This window comes from Denticeps clupeoides, chromosome 5, assembly GCF_900700375.1.
Source record: "Denticeps clupeoides chromosome 5, fDenClu1.1, whole genome shotgun sequence".
Classification (NCBI taxonomy): Eukaryota; Metazoa; Chordata; class Actinopteri; order Clupeiformes; family Denticipitidae; genus Denticeps; species Denticeps clupeoides.
This window is the reverse complement of record NC_041711.1, coordinates 34129252-34149244: the sequence shown is the minus strand read 5'-3', so window position 1 is coordinate 34149244 and position 19993 is coordinate 34129252. Positions and strand designations below refer to the sequence as shown.

At 42.0% G+C, this 19993-nt stretch overlaps 3 protein-coding genes across 4 annotated transcripts; 1 reads left to right on the top strand and 2 right to left on the bottom strand.

Moving 5' to 3' along the window:
• The first annotated feature begins 376 nt into the window (after positions 1 to 376).
• Positions 377 to 5632, top strand: LOC114789705 (adaptin ear-binding coat-associated protein 1-like). Its single transcript, XM_028978990.1, has 8 exons — positions 377 to 531; positions 1677 to 1777; positions 1911 to 2015; positions 2104 to 2185; positions 2963 to 3071; positions 3165 to 3300; positions 3379 to 3481; positions 4102 to 5632. The coding sequence occupies exons 1-8, from the start codon at positions 437 to 439 to the stop codon at positions 4157 to 4159; spliced, it is 789 nt and encodes a 262-aa protein (XP_028834823.1). The 5' UTR covers positions 377 to 436; the 3' UTR covers positions 4160 to 5632.
• A 39-nt stretch (positions 5633 to 5671) lies between these two features.
• On the bottom strand, positions 5672 to 8697 carry mfap5 (microfibril associated protein 5). Its single transcript, XM_028978991.1, has 7 exons — positions 8082 to 8697; positions 7137 to 7212; positions 7014 to 7037; positions 6817 to 6861; positions 6334 to 6421; positions 6173 to 6246; positions 5672 to 6104 (listed from the first exon to the last, which is right to left on the bottom strand). The coding sequence occupies exons 2-7, from the start codon at positions 7177 to 7179 to the stop codon at positions 6001 to 6003; spliced, it is 378 nt and encodes a 125-aa protein (XP_028834824.1). The 5' UTR covers positions 7180 to 7212; positions 8082 to 8697; the 3' UTR covers positions 5672 to 6000.
• A 4366-nt stretch (positions 8698 to 13063) lies between these two features.
• Positions 13064 to 16576, bottom strand: sbk3 (SH3 domain binding kinase family, member 3). Of its 2 annotated transcripts, XM_028978987.1 has the most exons (4): positions 16334 to 16571; positions 14806 to 14950; positions 14333 to 14535; positions 13064 to 13970 (listed from the first exon to the last, which is right to left on the bottom strand). In XM_028978987.1, the coding sequence occupies exons 1-4, from the start codon at positions 16337 to 16339 to the stop codon at positions 13260 to 13262; spliced, it is 1065 nt and encodes a 354-aa protein (XP_028834820.1). In that variant the 5' UTR covers positions 16340 to 16571; the 3' UTR covers positions 13064 to 13259. The 2 variants fall into 2 exon arrangements, with proteins under 2 accessions (XP_028834820.1, XP_028834821.1); XM_028978988.1 differs by lacking the exon at positions 14806 to 14950 and having other exon boundaries at positions 16334 to 16576.
• Positions 16577 to 19993: the final 3417 nt, after the last annotated feature.

The window sequence follows — 19993 nt, the reverse complement described above, 5'->3', positions numbered from 1 at the left end:
GCATGATTACATCCTGAGACTTGAATAAAGAATTACACTGTAGCATTATTATTATGGTTGTTGTGTGTTGTTTTATTGTGTGCTTGATTAAATAAAGAATTACACTGTAGCATTATTATTATGGTTGTTGTGTGTTGTTTTATTGTGTGCATGATTACATCCTGAGACTTGAATAAAGAATTACACTGTAGCATTATTATTATGGTTGTTGTGTATTGTTTTATTGTGTGCTTGATTATTACATCCTGAGACTTGAATAAAGAATTACACTGTAGCATTATTATTATTATGGTTGTTGTGTGTTGTTTTGTTGTGTGCATGATTAAAACTGTGTGTAATGAACGGGCGATGTTGCGGTGCGCAGATAAACGGTGTATTACGATACCGGGACCGTTAACCCGCCAGGACGAACAACAACCGGGAATTAAACAGCAAGATGGCGGCGGAGGGGGAGTACGAGTCCGTGTTGTGTGTCAAATCTGACGTCAACGTGTACCGGATCCCGCCGCGGGCGTCCAACCGGGGGGTCAGGTAGGTGGAGAGCAGGTGCGGCGGGGCCGGGGCCGGGGACGGGGACGGGGACGCTGGAGTAACCGGGCGTCCTCCTGCTGCCCTGTCCATTCACATTTTATCTCGCCATTTGCGACGTCGTAAATCAGCAGACTGGAGCTTCGTATCTCCTCGGTCGTGACCGTGTCAGGATTATAGATTTTATGTTGATTATCACGGTTGATTTGCTGCTTGCGTGGCGGCCGGAATGACTCCCTGACATTGACATTTGCCCTCAGGCGCAGTGCGTCTCACCAACTGGTCCCCTGGCACGTCATCGTGTCCAAAACACGTCCTCTTACCTCCGACCCATCGTGGTTTAAGATGACAGAAGCCGCCGATGTCACCATATGAACCTTAATATCCGATAAATGAGTGGTGGTAGCCTAGCGGGTAACACACTCGCTACGAACCAGAAGACCCAGGTTCGAACCCCACTTACTACCATCGTGTCCCTGAGCAGGACACTTAACCCTAAATTGCTCCAGGGGGGGACTGTCCCTGTAACTACTGATTGTAAGTCGCTCTGGATAAGGACGCCTGGTAAATGCTGTAAATGTACATTTTCTTAAATGATAATAAATTATACAGTTGAGATCATCACAAACCAGTCTTCACCAGTATTACACTTCATTAGCTGACTTGTAATAAATGTAAAGTAAAAGTAAAGTGAGGTGGAAAATGGGTGGAAGTCATGGGATCAACGGATAAATGAAGAAATTGAAGTAATAATAACTTAATGGCATTTCTGACAATATCGCAATAAGATAATTCTAGCACATAACAACACATAGTGTGGCATTCTGAGTCCATATTGTAAAGCCGCAGCACACCACGCTTATATCTCTGTATATACATTTACATTTACAGCATTTATCAGACGCCCTTATCCAGAGCAACTTACAATCAGTAGTTACAGGGACAGTCCCCCCCTGGAGACACTCAGGGTTAAGTGTCCTGCTGACAGGATGGTAGTCAGTGGGATTTGAACCTGGGTCTTCGGGTTCGTAGGCAAGTGTGTTACCCACTAGGCTACTACCACCCCTATCACCTGTATAGATCTCTCCCTCTCTTGTTCCTCCTTCTGAGTCACGTTTGTCGCAACCAACTGTCTGACTCTTCTTCAGGGCAGCGGACTGGAAGCTGGATGCACCTGACTGGACGGGGCGCATGCGGGTAACAGCCAAGGGGAAGGTGGCTTACATCAAGCTAGAGGACAAAATATCTGGTAACATACACTAAACTGTAGAATGCTTCTCATCCAATTTGTCTTGCACGCATCGGATGGTTGTATATATCGTATGAGCGTATTTCAGGACGCCGGTGTGCTAAGATGACTTTATTTTTCCCAACTAACCTAGGGGAGCTGTTTGCCCAGGCACCAGTGGAAGAGTACCCTGGAATTGCTGTGGAGACTGTGAGCGACTCCAGCCGTTACTTTATCCTTCGGATCCAGGATGGCAGCGGTGAGCCTGCTGTCTGTCGCTGTAATAATTTAATACCGATGCGCTCAAAGCCTTGGGAAAACACTTAATACGTGTCTCTGTCTCTCAGGCCGTAGCGCTTTCATCGGTATTGGGTTTGGAGACAGAGGAGACTCATTTGACTTCAACGTTGCTTTGCAGGACCATTTCAAGTAAGTCCTATCCTGCCAAAATGAAATGACAAAAACCGGCAGCTCTGTTTTTCGACAGCTGAGTGCTTAAAACGCAATGGACCTCAAATTCAAGTGTCCAATCAAGGCTTCAGACTTGACCAGTGTCGGGCGAGTTAGTCAGGAAAAGTAATAAGTTACTTTTACTTATTTCTCTTTCAAAGATTGATAATACTACTTTTGTTAGTACTGGGAGTGGTTAGTTTCATTACTCATTATGTTACCTTTACTGGTACTATTATTATTACTCATTCTCTTACTATTACTATTAAGAGGATCATTCTAGAAGCTTCTTGTAAAAAGGTATACATTTTATTGGCATAATTAACGTTGTGGAGAGGTTAAGAAGGAATAACATCACACATGTGTGACAATCTCAGAATAGTGACATCCATTTTTGAAGGTATTCCTCTGTGCCTGATGTCTTCTGCACTAGTTAATTTAACTCCACTACTGTTTGAGAAATAGCAACCCCTTACTATCTTTGTTAGAGGGGAATGTAATAATATTAAAGTAACATGTTCCTGCCCCACACAGATAGCACCACCTAGACCTTGAGGGATGTGAGTTGCGGAGCCCTGGTGTAAAACAATAAGTAACTGTTCAATGTGAAGGCCAAATTGCAGTGTACGTCCGCGGCTCAGTTTGTTCTAGAAACATGTACTTCTGTGCTTTATTTTTTTAAATTGATCAGATGTTTATTAAGTGATATTATATGTGCGTGTGTGTGTGTGTGTGTGTTTTATTTCTATTTATCAGGTGGGTGAAACAGGACAATGAAATCAGCAAACAGGCCCAGGCACCTGATTTAGGCCCTAAGCTGGACCTTGGTTTTAAAGAAGGCCAGACAATTACCCTCAACATTGGGGTACTCAGTTTATTTAAAAAATTTGCAAAAGATGAAAATGACTTGGTCTGTACATTCTCATTGATTTGCATAAAACCTTTTCCCTGAATACAGCAAGCCAAAAAGAAGGAGAAGTCTCGTCCTCAAGGATCGGGTGGATTCGGACTCCTCCCACCACCCCCTGGTGGCAAGATATCCTCACCTGCACCCAATAGCTCATCCAGTCACGATGCAGTGGATAGTGCCACTGGTAAGTAGTCCTTACCAGTCCTGAAATACTTTATCTCTTTTTTAAGGGAGATTTTCAGCATCTGTCTGTTTCTCACAGGCTCTTTGTTAGATTTGGACACAAACAGTTCCAGTGCTATTGTACAATCCAGCCAAACCAACCCCAGTTCAGACCTCTGGGGTGACTTCTCCACATCTGAAAGGTAAACTAGTCATTCAGTCAATGCCAATCAGGACAATACAAAATGTGCACTGAAATTGAGCTCAATATTTGGCTAGTGTTTTATGTTTTATGTTGCCAAAATGAGCAGGGCTTTTACAGACCCAAACATCCCAACACAGAAACCCCAGGAAGTTAGTGTGGTTACAAACAATGTTCATTAACACTAGATGATTAAACATGGCCAGCAGTAGGAGAGGGAGTACCATGAGGCTTTTGCCTTTACATTTAGCTTCCAAGATGAAGTAGTTCTTTCTCTGTTCCTAAGTTCCTAGGCAACATACAGCAGGCAACATGTAGTAACTGTGATAAATATTGTGCTGTATAAGTCCCCATTGAGAAATAGAAAAATCAGCACTTCCAATATTCCCATGTCACTATAAAGTAATGAAGTACTTTCCAGTGCTGACTTGTGTCTGTTTTCAAAATTAAAATAAAAAGTTCCCAGTTATCTTGGGATTTTATATAACAATTATGATATGTGGGTGCCATTGCTTTAAGAGCAAAACAATACAAACACACATCTGATGCTGTAGCCTAGAAATACGTGACCACATTAAATTAAGTCAATAGAAAGTGTTTTAATGTGCCGTGTTTTCACAGCTGTCTTCCTCAGCCAGTTGAACCAGAGTCTTCTTCCACCAGCTGGGTTCAGTTCTAAAACATGTACATGTCTTTATTTCTCTTTTTTTATTTTGGGTGACACTTCGTTAGTGTGTCATTGGGTTTGTGTACTGTAACCGGAAACCTAGATGAACTCTAGGCTCATCCAGTTTAAAATGGGTTCAACACCAACAATATACATTATACCATTGATTTAAAAGGAGTTTAGAAACAACTGTCCTTGCAACACATCTACTGTTTTTTTCTTTTTAAAAATGCACTCTGACCACAGTGTGCATCATATCGCTGTCCAAGGTTCAAGTTTTTACACACTGCACTGCCCCTCACAACCAAAAATCTGTCCTCAGGCCTTTCTTCTGTCAAGGTGCACCTAGCTGGCTTAGAAAACAATGATAAAATACGGGATATAGGTCAAAGCAATAGCGTAAAGCCACCTTACGGATAAACGGCAAGAGAAACAGAAACAGAAATCTCAGTCAGTACTCTTATGTTTTGTCTCATGTCTAAGACCAAATAATCCTCCATCACCTTAGGTCCTCTCCAGGTGTCATAATATTTTCCGTGTTGTGTAATGTGACCTTGTATGTGAACATTTATCATTATATAAGGTATTTTCTGATGTCATGACCTCAGATACAAGGACCCTGCTTTAACCGTATTTGCGAAAAGGTAGACGTACATACAAACTACTAATATTCAGAAACACAATAAAACAGCAGGCTTTAGTTATGGCTAGATAAAGTTTAAATCTTTCTTTAATAATGTAAAAATGTATTTACATGATAGGATTGAACTCTTGTGTTTGATGTACCTGCAGCGTGTCCTCTAGTGGTTGGCACTTTATAATGCTTTCTACTCCCCCGCCCCTGCGTATGCATGCAGCAGCCAGCTACTGTATGACTGTGCGGGTTCCTTGTGTTCCACTTACTGAAGTCCTGCAGAGCACAACACAACCCGATGTTGTCAGCAGTAGTCATTGCTGACGCAGTATTTTTGGAGACCAGTCCATGTTGGGATGGGTTTTAAAATAGTACCAAAAGACAAAGGTCAGAGGTTGCAGTGAGAGGGTCATCATGACATCACTTTGATGAGCAGAGTTTATTACTTAATGTCTGCAGTACAAAGGGGCACTTGTCTTTGTTTGATTTGAAATGTTCTGCTAAAAATGGACTGCCGCAGTGAAATGTAAGTTATTGTGTTTGTGACATTGTTTGCCATTACTACATCATTCCAGTCTATTATGCTGTATTATTCCGAATATGGTGCACTCACATCAAAACAGTCGTAAGTCATGTCTATAGATTGAAGGTGTACTTTCTTTACTCATTTCAGATTATGTGGTGTGATCATGTGTGACGCTATTGTTCCAAGGTTGTATATGCACTGTATATAAATCATATACAGCATGCTGTTATTCCTGAAATGTGTTTATAACTGTACACTTCTGTATATGTGTATGTATTGTATATGTACTGTACATGTTCAGAGAAATATAACAATATTGAAGGTTGGTCAGTGTCTGACTTTTGTCTGCAGCAATGCAGTCCAGTGAAGTAAAAACTTTTTTTTTTATTTTGTGTTTTACACTACAGTCAGAAAATGTTGGCTAGGAGCGAAAAAGGATAACTGTAAATGTACATAGATTCAGAAAAACCCTTTACATTCTGCATTGTAAGTAAGTTTTCTGTTGTCAGTGTAAGGCAATGTTCTGGTGAGAATACTGAACTTTACTTTTTTTAGGTATACATTTGTGCTGATTGGCAATTTCTCCAAATTCACTGCTGATTTGAGGTGCTAAGCTGTGCTTTCTGAGCACACAATATCATGATTTCGTTCACATTGTCCATGCCCGCCCACCCAGTTCCCAACTGTTCTTCATTAGGCCCTTCCTGACCAGGTCTTGGGGTTTTGACGGAGACAGCGCTTCTTAGTTGACCGGGAGAGCCGCTTTGGCCATCCGGATTTCTCTCTGCACAGCTCCGCTGAGAAAGACGGGAGATTTACTAGCAGATACTTATACTGAAGTGTGACTGTAATGTCCCGTCCTCACCCATCAGGAACTCCTCTTGTTGGCAGACGGTGCGTACGCAGATCTCTTTGTTGATCACGTAGACCCGAGGAAGACTGAAATGATCAGAATGGACGTATTACATATTCATCATCGCATCATAAACAATTGCCCAGCAACATCTTCAATGTGTGTGCGTTAACCTGTAGAAACATAAGGAGTGGATGCATCTCTTGACCGGCCGGTGGACAGAATACATCCGGGTGCAGGGGTAGGTCTCCTCCCTGCAGTCTAACATCAATGTACAACTTATTATTCTAAATTCATCTCATTCTAAAACATCGAAACGTATTCTGAACATCCTGCTGGTTATGATTTGTCTTAATGACAGTAAAGTAATTTCCTCCTACTGTGGGTCAGTTTGCACAGCGGTGCTGCACTTGGGTGTCAGCCTTCTGAATAGCAGTAATGGCGAGTTATCCACCACTACGTTTCCAGTCAAAACACAGATGTCTGTATTTTAACTGTGAAAGAAGACTTTCCTCTGAATTATCGCATTGCACACATGTACGCAGAATGTCATTGGGCTGGTTTTCCCTTGTGTTGTTTTTCTTTTGAAGACTTTGGGGTGGCTGTAATGGTATAATAATGGAGGTTCTAAAACAGCATGAATCACACACACTCACCAGATGTTAGTGCTGTGGGTTCTTCATTTTCTGTTAATGTGACCTCTGCCATGAGACAGAACCACAACTCATTTTTAAACTGTCAGTGACTGCATGCCATGACTAGACATGGTAACACAGAGTCTCCGTACTAAGAAGCAGTCATGGTTCCCACTGACACACGAGCTTTAAATGAAATAGCGGTGACACAACCTTACCAGCCTGCTGGGCCCGGACGAGCACTGTGGGAAAAAGACAATCACAATGTTTTAGGTGATGAGATTTATTGAAAAAAGTGCAGCAGTAATTACAGTAATGAATGTTTTGAGCGTTAGTGTTACCGTGGAAGCAGCACAGCAGCAAGATGGTTGGATAGCTGCCCATCTCGCAGTTATGCAGCACACCGGAGTTTATGAGCTGCGGGATGAAAGGATCTGTGACACACGCTGCATAAATGGAATTCATGAAACTTGTTCTCCAGTAATTGAACAATAGAACAATATGAGGGTATACAGCTAGGAAGAGTAAAACACGACCCTGGATACAGCCATGCAGCCTGGTAATTACACTCTTAATTACATTTCACTAGTTTCCATTCTCTTTCCAGCACAGTTGGAACGTGATGTCGCCATCTCCTCGGGGTTCTGAACTATGCTAATTGGGTAATGTTTTGTTCTGAAGTTCTTGCCAACTGTGGTTTGTCTTTCTGCAGTTGTAGAGTGCTGATTATAATTATTCTTTAAAAAATCTTTAATGCTTACAGTACATGCACTTTGCGATCAAAGCATATCTGAAACAGCTGTTTTATGATTCTCTCTCCGCCCCTCCCCTCTTTAGTACTGGAATTTCTGCACACGTCCTGTCAGTAAGAGTTTGGTGTCCAAGACATGAGTTCATGCAAAAGAATGTGTTTTTAAGCACAGTCTGTGTAAAGCTCTATCTTTTCATTTTTGGTCTTTGATCTTTTGTAATTTAAAATACAAAATATACAACAAAGAATCAGCTTTTTTTTTTAATGACCATCTTTGTCCTAATAATCCTTTATGTTGCACAGACAACATACTCAGGAACACACACACATATTTGACTTTATGGTTGCTAAGGAAACAGCAATTTGACTGTAAAAAACAAATACAGTCAATGTGTCTAGATTTTTTTTTACTGATTTTTTAAATGACTAAACAACTACCAGCTTTATTGACAGTTTTGCATCATATTCATCCACCATACAGAACAGCAAGCTGTTTTTTTATATATTATGATAAATAAGACATTTTTATACTTACAAATTTCCTGTGTCTTAGAACTCCTTTTGTGTTTTTCTCCTTTTCTCCCTTTCGTTCTCATACTCCTCCCTATGCCTACCCTTCTCCACTCCCTCTCATCAACTCCACCATGTCTCCCCCTCTTGCTAGATGTGTCTGTTTGATTATTTAGGGACAGTAGTTACATGAGCGGTATAGAAGCTTGGTGCTCCATGTCCTTATTCACTTTGCCACAGAATGTAAAAGGTTTTACTTTGTCCTGCACCATAACTTATCTGAGCTTGAGAAAAGAAGCTGAGGCTTCAGCTTTACGATGTGATTCCTTATATCTTACAAGACTCACTCAGAATTTGTGTAATTATCCAAGTATTTGCATTATATTCCCCAGAGTATCATGCAATATCAGTGTGCGTTTTGAATGCTCCAGCTGTGCGAAGTGTAGTATCTTTTCTGACCACCAGGGGGCAGCGCACCACCGGTGGAACCCGGAAACGCGCGGCCGCTGCTGCCGGTAAATCCTCGCAGGAGCTGGGTGGTGAGAAGGGGGAACGCACGTATTCCAGTCGTTAAACAGCTCCAGAGTCTAATGTCTTATTTTTATCCACTACATTCTGTGAAATACGTCGTTCCTGTGTAATCGTCGCTTATGAACCAGAAGACCAGGTTCAAACCCCACTTACTACCATCGTGTCCCTGAGCAAGACACTTAACCCTGAGTGTCTCCAGGGGGGAGACTGTCCCTGTAACTACTGACTGTAAGTCGCTCTGGATAAGGACGTCTGGTAAATACTGTAAATGTAAATGTAGTTGTGAGTTATTACCTGGTGACATAACTTTCTTACCTAATGACCCTCCCGAGCAACTGTCAGCGAATATAATTTCTCTTCTCTGACTGACTGAACGAGATGTATTTATAATAAAAAAACATGTTCAGTGCAGCAGCTGGTGAAAGTATTGTTTACTTTTATAATGATTATAATGCAATGGAACACGCCATATCTCTGTATTAGTAGAGGTTATTTAACTAAAAATGGACAGGGAGCATTATGTAGACCTGTCGTGTTCAGAACACCAGACGAATCTCGGTACATTTGACTCTAGTAACACCACAAGCTCCGCCCACTGACGTCACGTACGCGACTTTCTTCTGAATTTCTACAAATTCACAAAAGGAAATTTGAATTGGTCGGGTTTGTTACAAAGCTGTGTTTGGCCTAACCCTAATGGAAATGGTTTACCTTCAAACTTTAGACAATTTAAAACTATTTTTAAAAAAACATTTTTGGGACAAGAGTTTATTTTGAAAGTACATTTAAAGGCAAAGTGGAATTTTAATCTGATGATACATCCTTTATAAAATCTATACTGATTATACTGAAATGTTTTGAGACTAAATGTCCCTGAAGAAACTTCTGAAGCCACATTTTCCCATGTCTTCCTTTTGACTGGGTTTTCCTGTGGACGGTTAAAGTGGGAAAGGAATGCTGGACACCTGAGCCATGGATTCACACAATCTAAATAAATACCATCACGTTCCTACTGAGTCACAGGTACACTACTAGTTCTCTGTGGAGGCTGTATTAAAGTGTCTAGTGCAGGACACAGACCATGTTTTTAGCTTCATGGCTCATTATCAGAACTGATCATTATCACAAGTAATTGAAAAACACAAAAACCATCCAGACTGTCTAACTTAATGTTTCTGAGAGAAGCTAAGCATATCAAATGCCATAATCACATCAAAAGTTCTCTATTTTGAAGAGCCTCAAATACGATTTTGGATTTCTACATAGCCTCACATTTTATTTATTGCTAATGGGTCCTAATTTTTGTTTTAGGAGATGAAAAAGACTGGTTGTAAAAGTCAGCTTTCGTAAGGGCACCAGATCACTGCCGGCACAGAGAGTCCGTCCACACTTATCATAGCCTTGACACAATGAGGTTACGGAGCTCCAGTGCATATAACCTAACACCAGACAGGGAGGAAACGCAAGGACAAGAACCGAGTTGAGCCAGGGTGTGAGTGTTCAGAATGCCAGGGGACAGGACAAGCTGCCCATGAACCCTGGTTTTCATGTCCTAACTCGATGGAACGAGAAACCACACAGATGGTCATGTTTACCTTAGGTTGCACTTAGCAGAAAAATGAAATGTAGAGAAGAAATCTAAGCAGGGAGCGGCAGACCAACGAGAGGGTGAGAGGAGGTTGCTAAATAGCAGTATGTAAACAGTGGACAGTCTCCAGACATGTTTATTGCGCTCCTGTTTCACGGGACAGCAGTCCAGTCACATTTTAATAACGCACACAGAAGGGACCCGGCTCTGCCAAGCCTGAAGGATCTGACCTGGCACAGCGCATTTTGGGTCAGTCCTCAGGTTTTCTTTTGGACAAGAGTCAGGAGTCCGACTGGCACTTGGTTAAGCTTTCACTGCGCTGTCAGTGTTAATGCTGAAACATTCAACTCCAGGCAGCGCATTTTGCACCAAAGCATCTTGGTATTTGCAGATTCACATTCTACCCACATGCAATATCATGCATGGATTTGTATTTGTAGATGCATGCATTCACCAGATTAAAGGAAATTCGCCATATTTTAAGCTTTTCCATGAATTTTGAATCATTCCAATGCTGCTAAGTGGATATTAGATTGTCTGGAATAAACTTGTCAGACGTTAAATCTGTCTGGATCATTTCACAGCAGTAAACGGGTCGGAAAAGTCAGCCGTCAAAGCCATTCCCTTCACATCAGTAGTTTTATGGGAGATATTTTAATGAGCATTTGTATCCTATTTCGGGCAACAGCACGGCTCTGGTTCCTCCATTAAGTTTTGGAGTTGTTGTAATGCCAGACCCCCAGCATTTGTGCTGAGGCCTGTGCACACTGCTTTCCATCACTGCCTGTCCTTTGGCTTCCCTCCACACTCATGTGTCCATCTTTCACCCGGCCAATCCATCTCGCTCTCTTTCTGTGTCACGGCCTGAGCGGGATTAGTGCCCGGATCAGCATCTTTGTTTGGTGCTGTGTTATTTCCTGTTTCTGTGGAAGATCCCCATTTCCAGGAGAATAAAACAGGGGGATCAAAAAGTGTTGCACATTGAACACATAGTGACGCAACACGTGTCCCCTCCCCGAACACTGCTTCTGCTCAAGCACTGACATGGGGTGAGTGTCCAAGTGGGACTGAGCTGATCGGGCCCGAGGGGGTTGCCTTCAGATAATGTTCAAAGAGAAGGAGGGGAGAGCTCTGCCCAGAGCAAAGTCCTGGGATTTTGACAGGACAGGAGGGTGATGATGTGTCTGACAGTAGAAATAGATTGCGGGGGGCTATTTATATCACCATGTGGACAGAGAGGTTAGCCCGAGCCCCTCGCTGGCAGGGTGGTGTAAGTTAATCAGAGAGGAAATTATCAGCATATGTGAAACAGAAGGGGTGAAGTGAAGCAGTAACTTGGACAGAATGTGGCTAGTTGAGGGGGTCAGAAGGTTGACGTGTGGGGGTGTAGTGAGAAAAGAATGGTAGATAGATAGCTGGGCTCATGTCCACGTCTCCAATAATGCTTGTGTAGTTGAAATATTATAAATAAGTCAAATCAAACTAGAATTGAATGTGAAAGCTATTGAAACCTTGCAGTACTGAATTAACTACCCACTGAGATTCTAAATTTTTTTTTATGTCCAATGTCCATAAACATTAGGGGACAGTAAAATATCATGGTACTCTGGACCAGGCCTGTTTAGAGACGGGTAAATGCTGTTCAGTGCAAAAATTAAGTGGAATTTTGTTGCCCAATTGATATTTTTTTATGAATATAAAAAGCATCTATGTTATGATTGTTTACACTTTACTGTCAACCACCAAATATTTATAGAGCCCAATATTGTCAAATGGCAGATGCAGAAGCAAGAAGTTTAAGGTCAGGGTAAAGATTTTAGGATCAGGGTTAGGGCTATTGCTGGCATGGTTACATTTAAATGTAAGGTTACAGTCAGAGCTGTCACCAAAAACTGAATTTAACTCTGGTCTAGGGAGTGTTCTGCAAATGCTGATTCTCTGAGATATCACTTGAATGAAAGTAGGGTTGACCAGAGACCACAGTGTACTGGGACAGGGAGAAGGGCCCTCTTGTCTCACAACTGCTCTGATTTGATGATCAAAGAGAATTTTATACTGAGTGAGACATGACAGCTGTTTCTGACTGATTGAAAGGTTCTCGTTGTAGCCCCCGTCAAGATAAACAAGTGCAATAAAAACTGGGTGGTTATCATGTGTACCTTGACAGTTATGAAAACATTTACATTTACATTTTACATTTACAGCATTTACCAGACGCCCTTATCCAGAGCGACTTACAATCAGTAGTTACAGGGACAGTCTCCCTGGAGCAATTTAGGGTTAAGTGTCTTGCTCAGGGACACAATGGTCGTAAGTGGGATTTGAACCTGGGTCTGTGTTAGTGTGTTACCCACTAGGCTACTACCACCTCTTTACATTTTTTTTACAGCATTTATCAGATGTCCTTATCCAGAGCGCCTTACAATCAGTAAAGTGACGTGATTGTCACATGAAATGTGTCCTCTGCATTTAACCCATCACCCTGAGTGAGCAGTGGGCACCATGACAGGCGCCCGGGGAGCAGTGTGTGGGGCCGGTGCTTTGCTCAGTGGCACCTCGGCGGATCGGGATTCGAACCGGCAACCTTATGATTACGGCCACCTCTGCCCCGACTAGTTACAGGGACAGTCCCCTACTGGAGACACTCAGGAGACACTCAGTTACTACGATTGTGTTGAGTGTGTTACCTACTAGGCTACAAATTGGGTTTGACATTGGGTTCAATTTCCTGGTCTTGGAATAAGCCTAATCCAAGACCAAAAGGTAGATAGATATTTTTAGATAGAGAACTTCACTTCCATTCTCGTTTAGTCGAGGACTAGGCTTAATCCACAAATTGGAAACTGACCCCTTATGTTTTACTAAATAAAAATAAAACATTTCCACACTAATGATTGATGTATTTATTTAAGATGTTCTATTTAGAGGTAAATTATGAGCACAAAGAAACTGAACATACAGAAATAAAAAATAATCGTAAAAAATCTGAAATATTAGACAAAGTATGCAGTATACAAGTAAATAATAAAAATCTTATTTTCATTATACACATTTCTATTGTATATTGTTTCCCACAAAACATGCTTATCTTTCTCTTCTCCCTTCCCGTGACCCCTTTTCTTCAGTCACTCCTCTTTCTCTTATCTTTCTCTCCTCCTTTTCAGCCTCTTCTGCTTTCCTCCTCTCTTCCTGTTCAGTCTCAAGGAGCCAAGGGCCCCCAAGGTATCCAGGGATCTCTCCAGGCCCAGCCCGTAGCCTGGGCTCTGGGTTCAGGAGCTCCCTGAAAAGGGAGCAGGCGAGTGAGCTGAAGGACGCAAAGTGTGTGGGGACTGGGTTATTGACCTGGCGCCCATTCTTCTCTATTTTTGTCTCGAGGTCAAACCACTTCTTGTATGCCCGGTAATTCGGGTCATCAGATGTGCTCTCCTCCCAGGGGAAGCAGCCTGTCAGCAGGCAGAAGACCAGAATCCCCAGTGCCCAGCTGTCCAGACTGGGTTCTACAGACATCCAAATGTCCTCTTCCTCCTCCTCGACCTTGAGCTCTTTCTCTCTCTCCTTTGCCTCCTCCACCTCGGGCACACAGAAAGGAGAGTCATACCAGATTGCACGGACCTGTGTGCCCTGCGACCTTGTGAGGCCAAAGTCGCCCAGTTTGACCCAGCGGCATGTGGCATCACACAGGAAGATGTTCTCAGGTTTGATGTCGCGGTGGACAAAGCCAAGAGAGTGGAGGTGACACACAGCCCCGCTGAGTTGGGACATGACCCTTTGAGCACAGTCTTCAGTCATACCCACCTGCAGAGAAAGCGGACAGACCATCACTAAAGAAGAAATGGACTTTGCCATCTACTTATGGCCTGATGTTGTACATTTCAACACGCACGGGGTGACTAAAAAAATTTGTACTAAATGTAAATGTATAGGACTTTTCAAGACAATCACACCCGGACTATCCTGGGTAATGCACTTGTACTCCACCAAGTGTTGACAAATGATGAGTCCTTACACGACACTTGAGAACGTAAGAAATTGCTTTGGGAACAAAGATTGTGAACTATTGTTGAGAATGTAGATGAACAGATGTCACATCAAGACGAAACCCTCCAGAGCATGAGCAGTGTTCTCCGTCCTCAATTAATGCAGTTCTGCATACCCACCTCAGACGAAATGACATGATACAGGTCACCATAGAGACCAGCCTGCTGTGCAAAGACGTAGTACTCAGGGGTGGAGTAGAAGATTCCCAGGGCATGGGAAAGTGAAGGATGAGTGCAGTAGGAGAGAGAGAGGTTGTATTCACGCAGGAAGGACAGAAGGGAAGTGGAGGACCGAGGGAAGAACTTCAGAGCCATTGGTGTCCCTAAGAGACATGGGAAATATAGTGAATCAGACAGCCATGGTTTCACTCAAGGGACAGCAGAAACACAGAAATTTGCCCATTAAAAAGGTTAATAGAGGCAGCATCCCCAGCTATTAGTCTCTCAAATCCTGCCAGTGAGCAAATCACTTCTGCTGAAATGACTGAATATACTGGTAAGTGACAACACATGTTCACCAGGTATGTGAATGTGGTTAAATGCACTAGGAAGATACATTATGATGACAGTAGAAAGTCCACATTATTTCTGACCTCTCTTTTTGTGCACAGCCAACATGACTTTGCCATATGACCCCTGCCCTAGGAGCTTGACCACCCGAAAGTGCTCCGAAGTCTCCAGTGTGGTCATGGCCTGAGCTGTGAGGTAGCACAGCTCCTCCAGTTGCTGAGTGGCAGCCTAAGAAATGGAGCCATAGTTTTAAGATATGACAAAGTCATCACGCAAGTAAAAGCAGAGGTGTTAAAAGTTAGAGTGCGTATGATATAGACAACAACAATAAATTTTATTCCTGTCAAACCCATCCCCAATCCGTGGTATGTTCAGACAATATGATAAGGCCATTAACACTAGCACGAACATTGCCAACTCCCAGATATAGATAAAGCCCATGACATTCTCACTTTTCACAACAGAAGCACTTCTGTATAAACCACTTTGTTTATTTTTGTCAGCCATGTTCATTGTGGAAATTTCTTCCGTGAGTACATGCGTCACAAAGCCCCAGTCGGATCTTTGTCCAATTACTGATCCTCATCATGTTCTGTGTAAATTTCTTAACCTATGTAACCTGTGCAGACGCAGCATAAAAGCAGGAATGCACTGCTGTGTGGGTAATACGTAACAAGGATTTATGTGGCATTCGTAATGACAGCATTACGCGGCCTATGTAACTGCCCAGCACACACCTGCTGTGCCCACGTCTCGCAGGCACGTAGCTGTTGTATTGTTTGGAGTTGCCAGGGGCTTTTAAGTGCAAGACCTAAATTGTCCTTGTCTTGTCAGTGAACAAAGACAAACAAATATGGTGCCTAAATAAATCATACATGTCGTAGTTCCAACAGATGAATCAACGGCAAAACTGAATTTCATTACTTTTTCTGTTTACATGCAATAAAAAAAGAATGTGATCCCCAGTTTCTGTGATGTGTAGTAACATTTGGATGACAAAAAATGTAACAAAATATAAAAAAAACACATGTTATATGCAGTGATACAGTAGAAAAGAAATATCTGGTCTTCACTCGTGAAATAATTTGGATGTTTAAAGTCAATAATAACTTTTTGTCGGTTAGTGAATTGTACAATATTAGTCCTAAGGGCCATTGTATGTCTTCAGTTAATGTACTACTATTCACAGTTACCAAAGAGATTATTATTTTTTCATCAGAGCACCCTGTGATGAAGGGACACACAAGAAGAGAAGTGGTTTGCTTTGCTCTTATTCCAGGCATAAATATTGCTAGAAATGTAAATGCCAAAAACGACATAATTGTAAAGTAATCATAGCAAGTCTGGCACTGGCAATGTACTTATCATACATTAAAACACATTTCATATTTGTATGTAATACTTTGCGGTTAAAAAGCAGACATTGAAGTTTATTGCTGTTATTAGTAACCTCTATTGGCAAAATTGTATCTGTATGAATTAGTAGTCATTAGTGATCATTACTGTCTGAAATATTAATATATTTATCGGTTGCAAGAAACAACAATCCATCATGAACATCTTATTAATTTTTCATTTTGTTGGCCCAATTTTTAAAAGGTCACCACTTACTGTCATTGTAAAAGTGTCTTTATTCTTGTCTGTTCTGCTTCTCAGCTGTTAAGCATCTAAGTCTTCAGCCTGCTTTGTCCACATTTTTTTAAGTATTATTTTTCTGAATGAACGTCTGTCTCTCTCTGCAAGTGCTTTCAGTGTATTTCCATATGCCTTTGAGTTTTAGGCCCAGAGTAATATGTTTGCTCAACTGACTCTGACTCCAGTTCTTTATACTGTCCCTCTGTCCATTTCAGCCCCACCTCTCTCTCTCTCTCTCTCTCTCTCTCTCTCACTCTCGCGCGCTCTCTCGCTCGCTCATTCCCCCTCTGCCTGCCAAAATGCCCCTGCTTCTTTTCCATACAAATATGCATGTACTGTAGTTGTAAGGCATGCCAGACCTCCTGCTTGGTCTCTGTGTCCGTCCCTCTATGGCCCTGAGCTTTGCTTTTGTGTCTCATAGTGTCCAGCACGTCAGCCAGTGCGTTTGCATCACCCACTTGGTTCCATGTGTAATGCGGCCTTAGCCTCACTCAGAATTCCATTTTATTCTCTCTCATAAATTGTTTGGTAAATTCCTCACAAGGAATAGGAATCAGGTGATAATCAAATGAGCTAACAATTGTTATCCCAAATTACTAGTCTTGCATCTACAAAAATTCGGCTGTTGTCTGCAATGTTTTGGACATTTTTTACGTTTTCTTGATTCTATCTTGCATGCCCTTCAAAAAATTTCCATAATTCTTTGATTTTATTTTCCTTCATTCATTTACATTTACGGCATTTATCAGACGCCCTTATCCAGAGTGCTTACAATCAGTAGTTACAGGGAAAGTGGAGAAGTGTCCTGCTCAGGGACACAATGGTAGTAAGTGGAGTTTGAACCTGTGACTTTGTGGTCTTCTGTTTCATAGGCAAGTGAGTTACCTGCCAGGCTACTACCACCCTCATTCAGCCATTCTCCACACTAAACCTGTAAGGCCAATCATGTCTGACAGACAAAACTAACAGCTGAAACTTACAACATACAAGGTAGCTTAAAGCAACTATCTGCTGTCTCGCTGCCAGCCTGTTCTTCTCCATAACACCTGTTTCTCTCTCTCTCTTCATCTTCCTCATCTTTCTGCACTACAGATGCATTTCCCAATACAGTGATCAGATGGTTGTGTGAAGTAAACATTCTCTATTATCACAAACATGAACACTTGGGTTGCCACAGCACACGCTGCCATCATTTTCTCCCATGGGATCGAACACTTCCCTGGTCACTCACTCATCAGTACTCTCCTGTTGAGCCCCACAGCTGCTCAATTTTTCCTCTTTAACATTCCCCCTGACAGTCCAAGAGACAAGCAGATATGCAATGGAAACATATCTCTGGCGCTTTAAGCATAAATTAGCATAAACAATGTTGGTCTTCTGGTGGGCTTTGTAGACCAAGATTGATAGCATTTCAGGGTTGTCCAATGGTCCATTGTAAGGGAGAAAGCTGGCCTGCTTGCCTCTATCTCGGTGTACCTCAATGTAGGTATATAACCAGAATTATCCCCATCTTCAAATTATTGGTACAGAGGTCCACTGGACTCAGGCTGGACCTTCTTTGTGTAAGTCTTTGAAGGTACCAGCTGAGTTCAGGATGACAGTTCTGAATCCTTAGATTTATGGACAGTGGAAAACTCTGAAATGAACTGCCTTCTTGCTATAACTTGTGCTATATCGCCTCTAGGTGGACCTAATGTGTTACAGCAGTAGTGCAATGATAAGAAATTATGGAAGGTGTTTATGTGCTCCTCACTGGTTTAAAAGAATTACAATCATGGCAGGCTATAACTGTGGCTATAAGGCTGTGATGTTTTAGGCCTACTCTGGATCTTTGGCTGTAGATTGCCCACATAGGTCAAAGGTTATTGCTAGATTTAAAAAAAAACAGTTTCCAGTTTCACATTTGCATGCATGCAGTGGGCAAACTACGGTCCTCAGGACACGTTGGACTGTTTAATCTGGCCTGCCGAAGATTCGTACAGAATTATGACTGCATTCCTTTCAACTTGTCCTGTAATGCCTGGTATTCCACCAGGTGGCACAAAAGGCACAGAAGGAGCTTGAACCCGTTGGGTTTTTACACCGACTTGTGCTGTAAATGAGCGGACAGGTGACCAGCAAGAAAGACCGTCTGTCAGTGTATTGTTAAGAAGTTAACAAATGTATAAATGATACATCGTTGGCAAAGTAAAAGAGCTGCGCGAATGTGCAGCTCATTCTGGTTGGAATAACAGCTTTGTACAAGACCTTTGTACTATTTGCACAAGCTGGTGGTCGAAGTCAACAGTACAACACGCCCATTTTTCACCTACTGATGAACGAGAACGCGGCCGCTCTTACTCTCTGGCTCTGCACCATGGAGCCCAACCGGCCGCCTACACTAAACTGTGTTTGACCCCCCATGTAATGCACATCTCAACATGCAACATTCAACTATCTACCTCCAACATGCCCGTTTCCTCAAACATCTCCTTTCCTCCTTAGTCTAGCAAGCCCTTCTCCAAAGTGAAGGCCGACCAGCGCCCACTAAAAATATTAACACTCTAATGCCTTTTTTATGTTTATGTCTGACATGCCTGCATCTGGTCTGACCATTTTTAAATGTAGATGTGGCCCCTAAAAAAGTTTACCCACCCCTGGTCAAAACAGAGTGGTTCAGGATACATTTCACTGCGTGTTTACTGCTATAACTATAAAAATCTTGAATCTTGAATTTGTGTGTTCTTCTGCCTGAACAATTTCAGTTACTACTGTTACTACAGTTACTACTGTTACTACAGTTACTACTGTTACTATTTGAGTTACTAATTACATTCACTACATTCCAAAACATTTGCACAGTATTGTACTTGTGGTCATTATCCTGCTTATAATTACCTGCTATCAATTAATTCCTGTTTATCTTCATGTTTCTAGCAGGTCATAACTGTTCATAACTGACTAAATGTTAAAGTGCTTTCTTTAGATTATCTTTAATCGATAGCAAGTGTGTAGCCAAGAATTTTATTTTGGTCAAATCTTTTCATCACAAAAAAAATGTGTATATACTTTTGTGTGTGTGTGTGTGTGTGTGTGTGTGTGTGTGTATACATTTTAATTTCCACTGAATTTAATACTTAAATACTTTAAATACATACTTTAAGTATGTTAGCAGGTCTGTTAGAAATTAAAGAAGTGAAACCGTGTCATTTTATATTTAAAAATTAACATGTGTCATATTATATCCACATCACTTCAGGTGTCATGAAGATGCTGGAGAGATTTATCCTGAGACATCTGCTTCTAGAGCCTTGGCTGGACCCGCTACAGTTTGCTTATCGACCCCATATCGGCATGGAGGATGCCATCATCAACCTACTGGTCCAGGTTCATTCTTACTTGTACATTGTTGGAAACACTGTGAGGGTCATGCTTTTTGACTGCAGGTGGATTACAGACTATGTAACAAAGTGACCACAGCATGTCCAGCTGAAGAGGAGCCACAGGGCACTGTCCTATCAGCATTCATCTTCACCATCTACACGTCGGATTTCAGGTACAGGTCTCAGTGGTGTCACCTGATGACATTCTCAAATTACTCTTGTCATTGTGGCCTGCATTAGGGACGGACAGGAGGATGAAAACAGGAGGGTGGCG

What these genes read in the sequence shown, in the direction of transcription:
- LOC114789705 (XM_028978990.1), top strand. Translation starts at nt 437, where the DNA reads ATGGCGGCGGAGGGGGAGTACGAGTCCGTGTTGTGTGTCAAATCTGAC. An exon ending in GCTTTGCAGGACCATTTCAA is followed by an intron (nt 2,186 to 2,962) that starts GTAAGTCCTATC and finishes TCTATTTATCAG; the next exon opens with GTGGGTGAAACAGGACAATG. An exon ending in GACTTCTCCACATCTGAAAG is followed by an intron (nt 3,482 to 4,101) that starts GTAAACTAGTCA and finishes GTGTTTTCACAG; the next exon opens with CTGTCTTCCTCAGCCAGTTG.
- mfap5 (XM_028978991.1), bottom strand. Translation starts at nt 7,179, where the DNA reads ATGGGCAGCTATCCAACCATCTTGCTGCTGTGCTGCTTCCACG. An exon ending in GCTGCTGTGCTGCTTCCACG is followed by an intron (nt 7,038 to 7,136) that starts GTAACACTAACG and finishes TTTTTCCCACAG; the next exon opens with TGCTCGTCCGGGCCCAGCAG. An exon ending in CGTCCGGGCCCAGCAGGCTG is followed by an intron (nt 6,862 to 7,013) that starts GTAAGGTTGTGT and finishes GTCTCATGGCAG; the next exon opens with AGGTCACATTAACAGAAAAT.
- sbk3 (XM_028978987.1), bottom strand. An exon ending in GGCTGTGCACAAAAAGAGAG is followed by an intron (nt 14,536 to 14,805) that starts GTCAGAAATAAT and finishes CATGTCTCTTAG; the next exon opens with GGACACCAATGGCTCTGAAG. An exon ending in ATCATGTCATTTCGTCTGAG is followed by an intron (nt 13,971 to 14,332) that starts GTGGGTATGCAG and finishes CTTTCTCTGCAG; the next exon opens with GTGGGTATGACTGAAGACTG.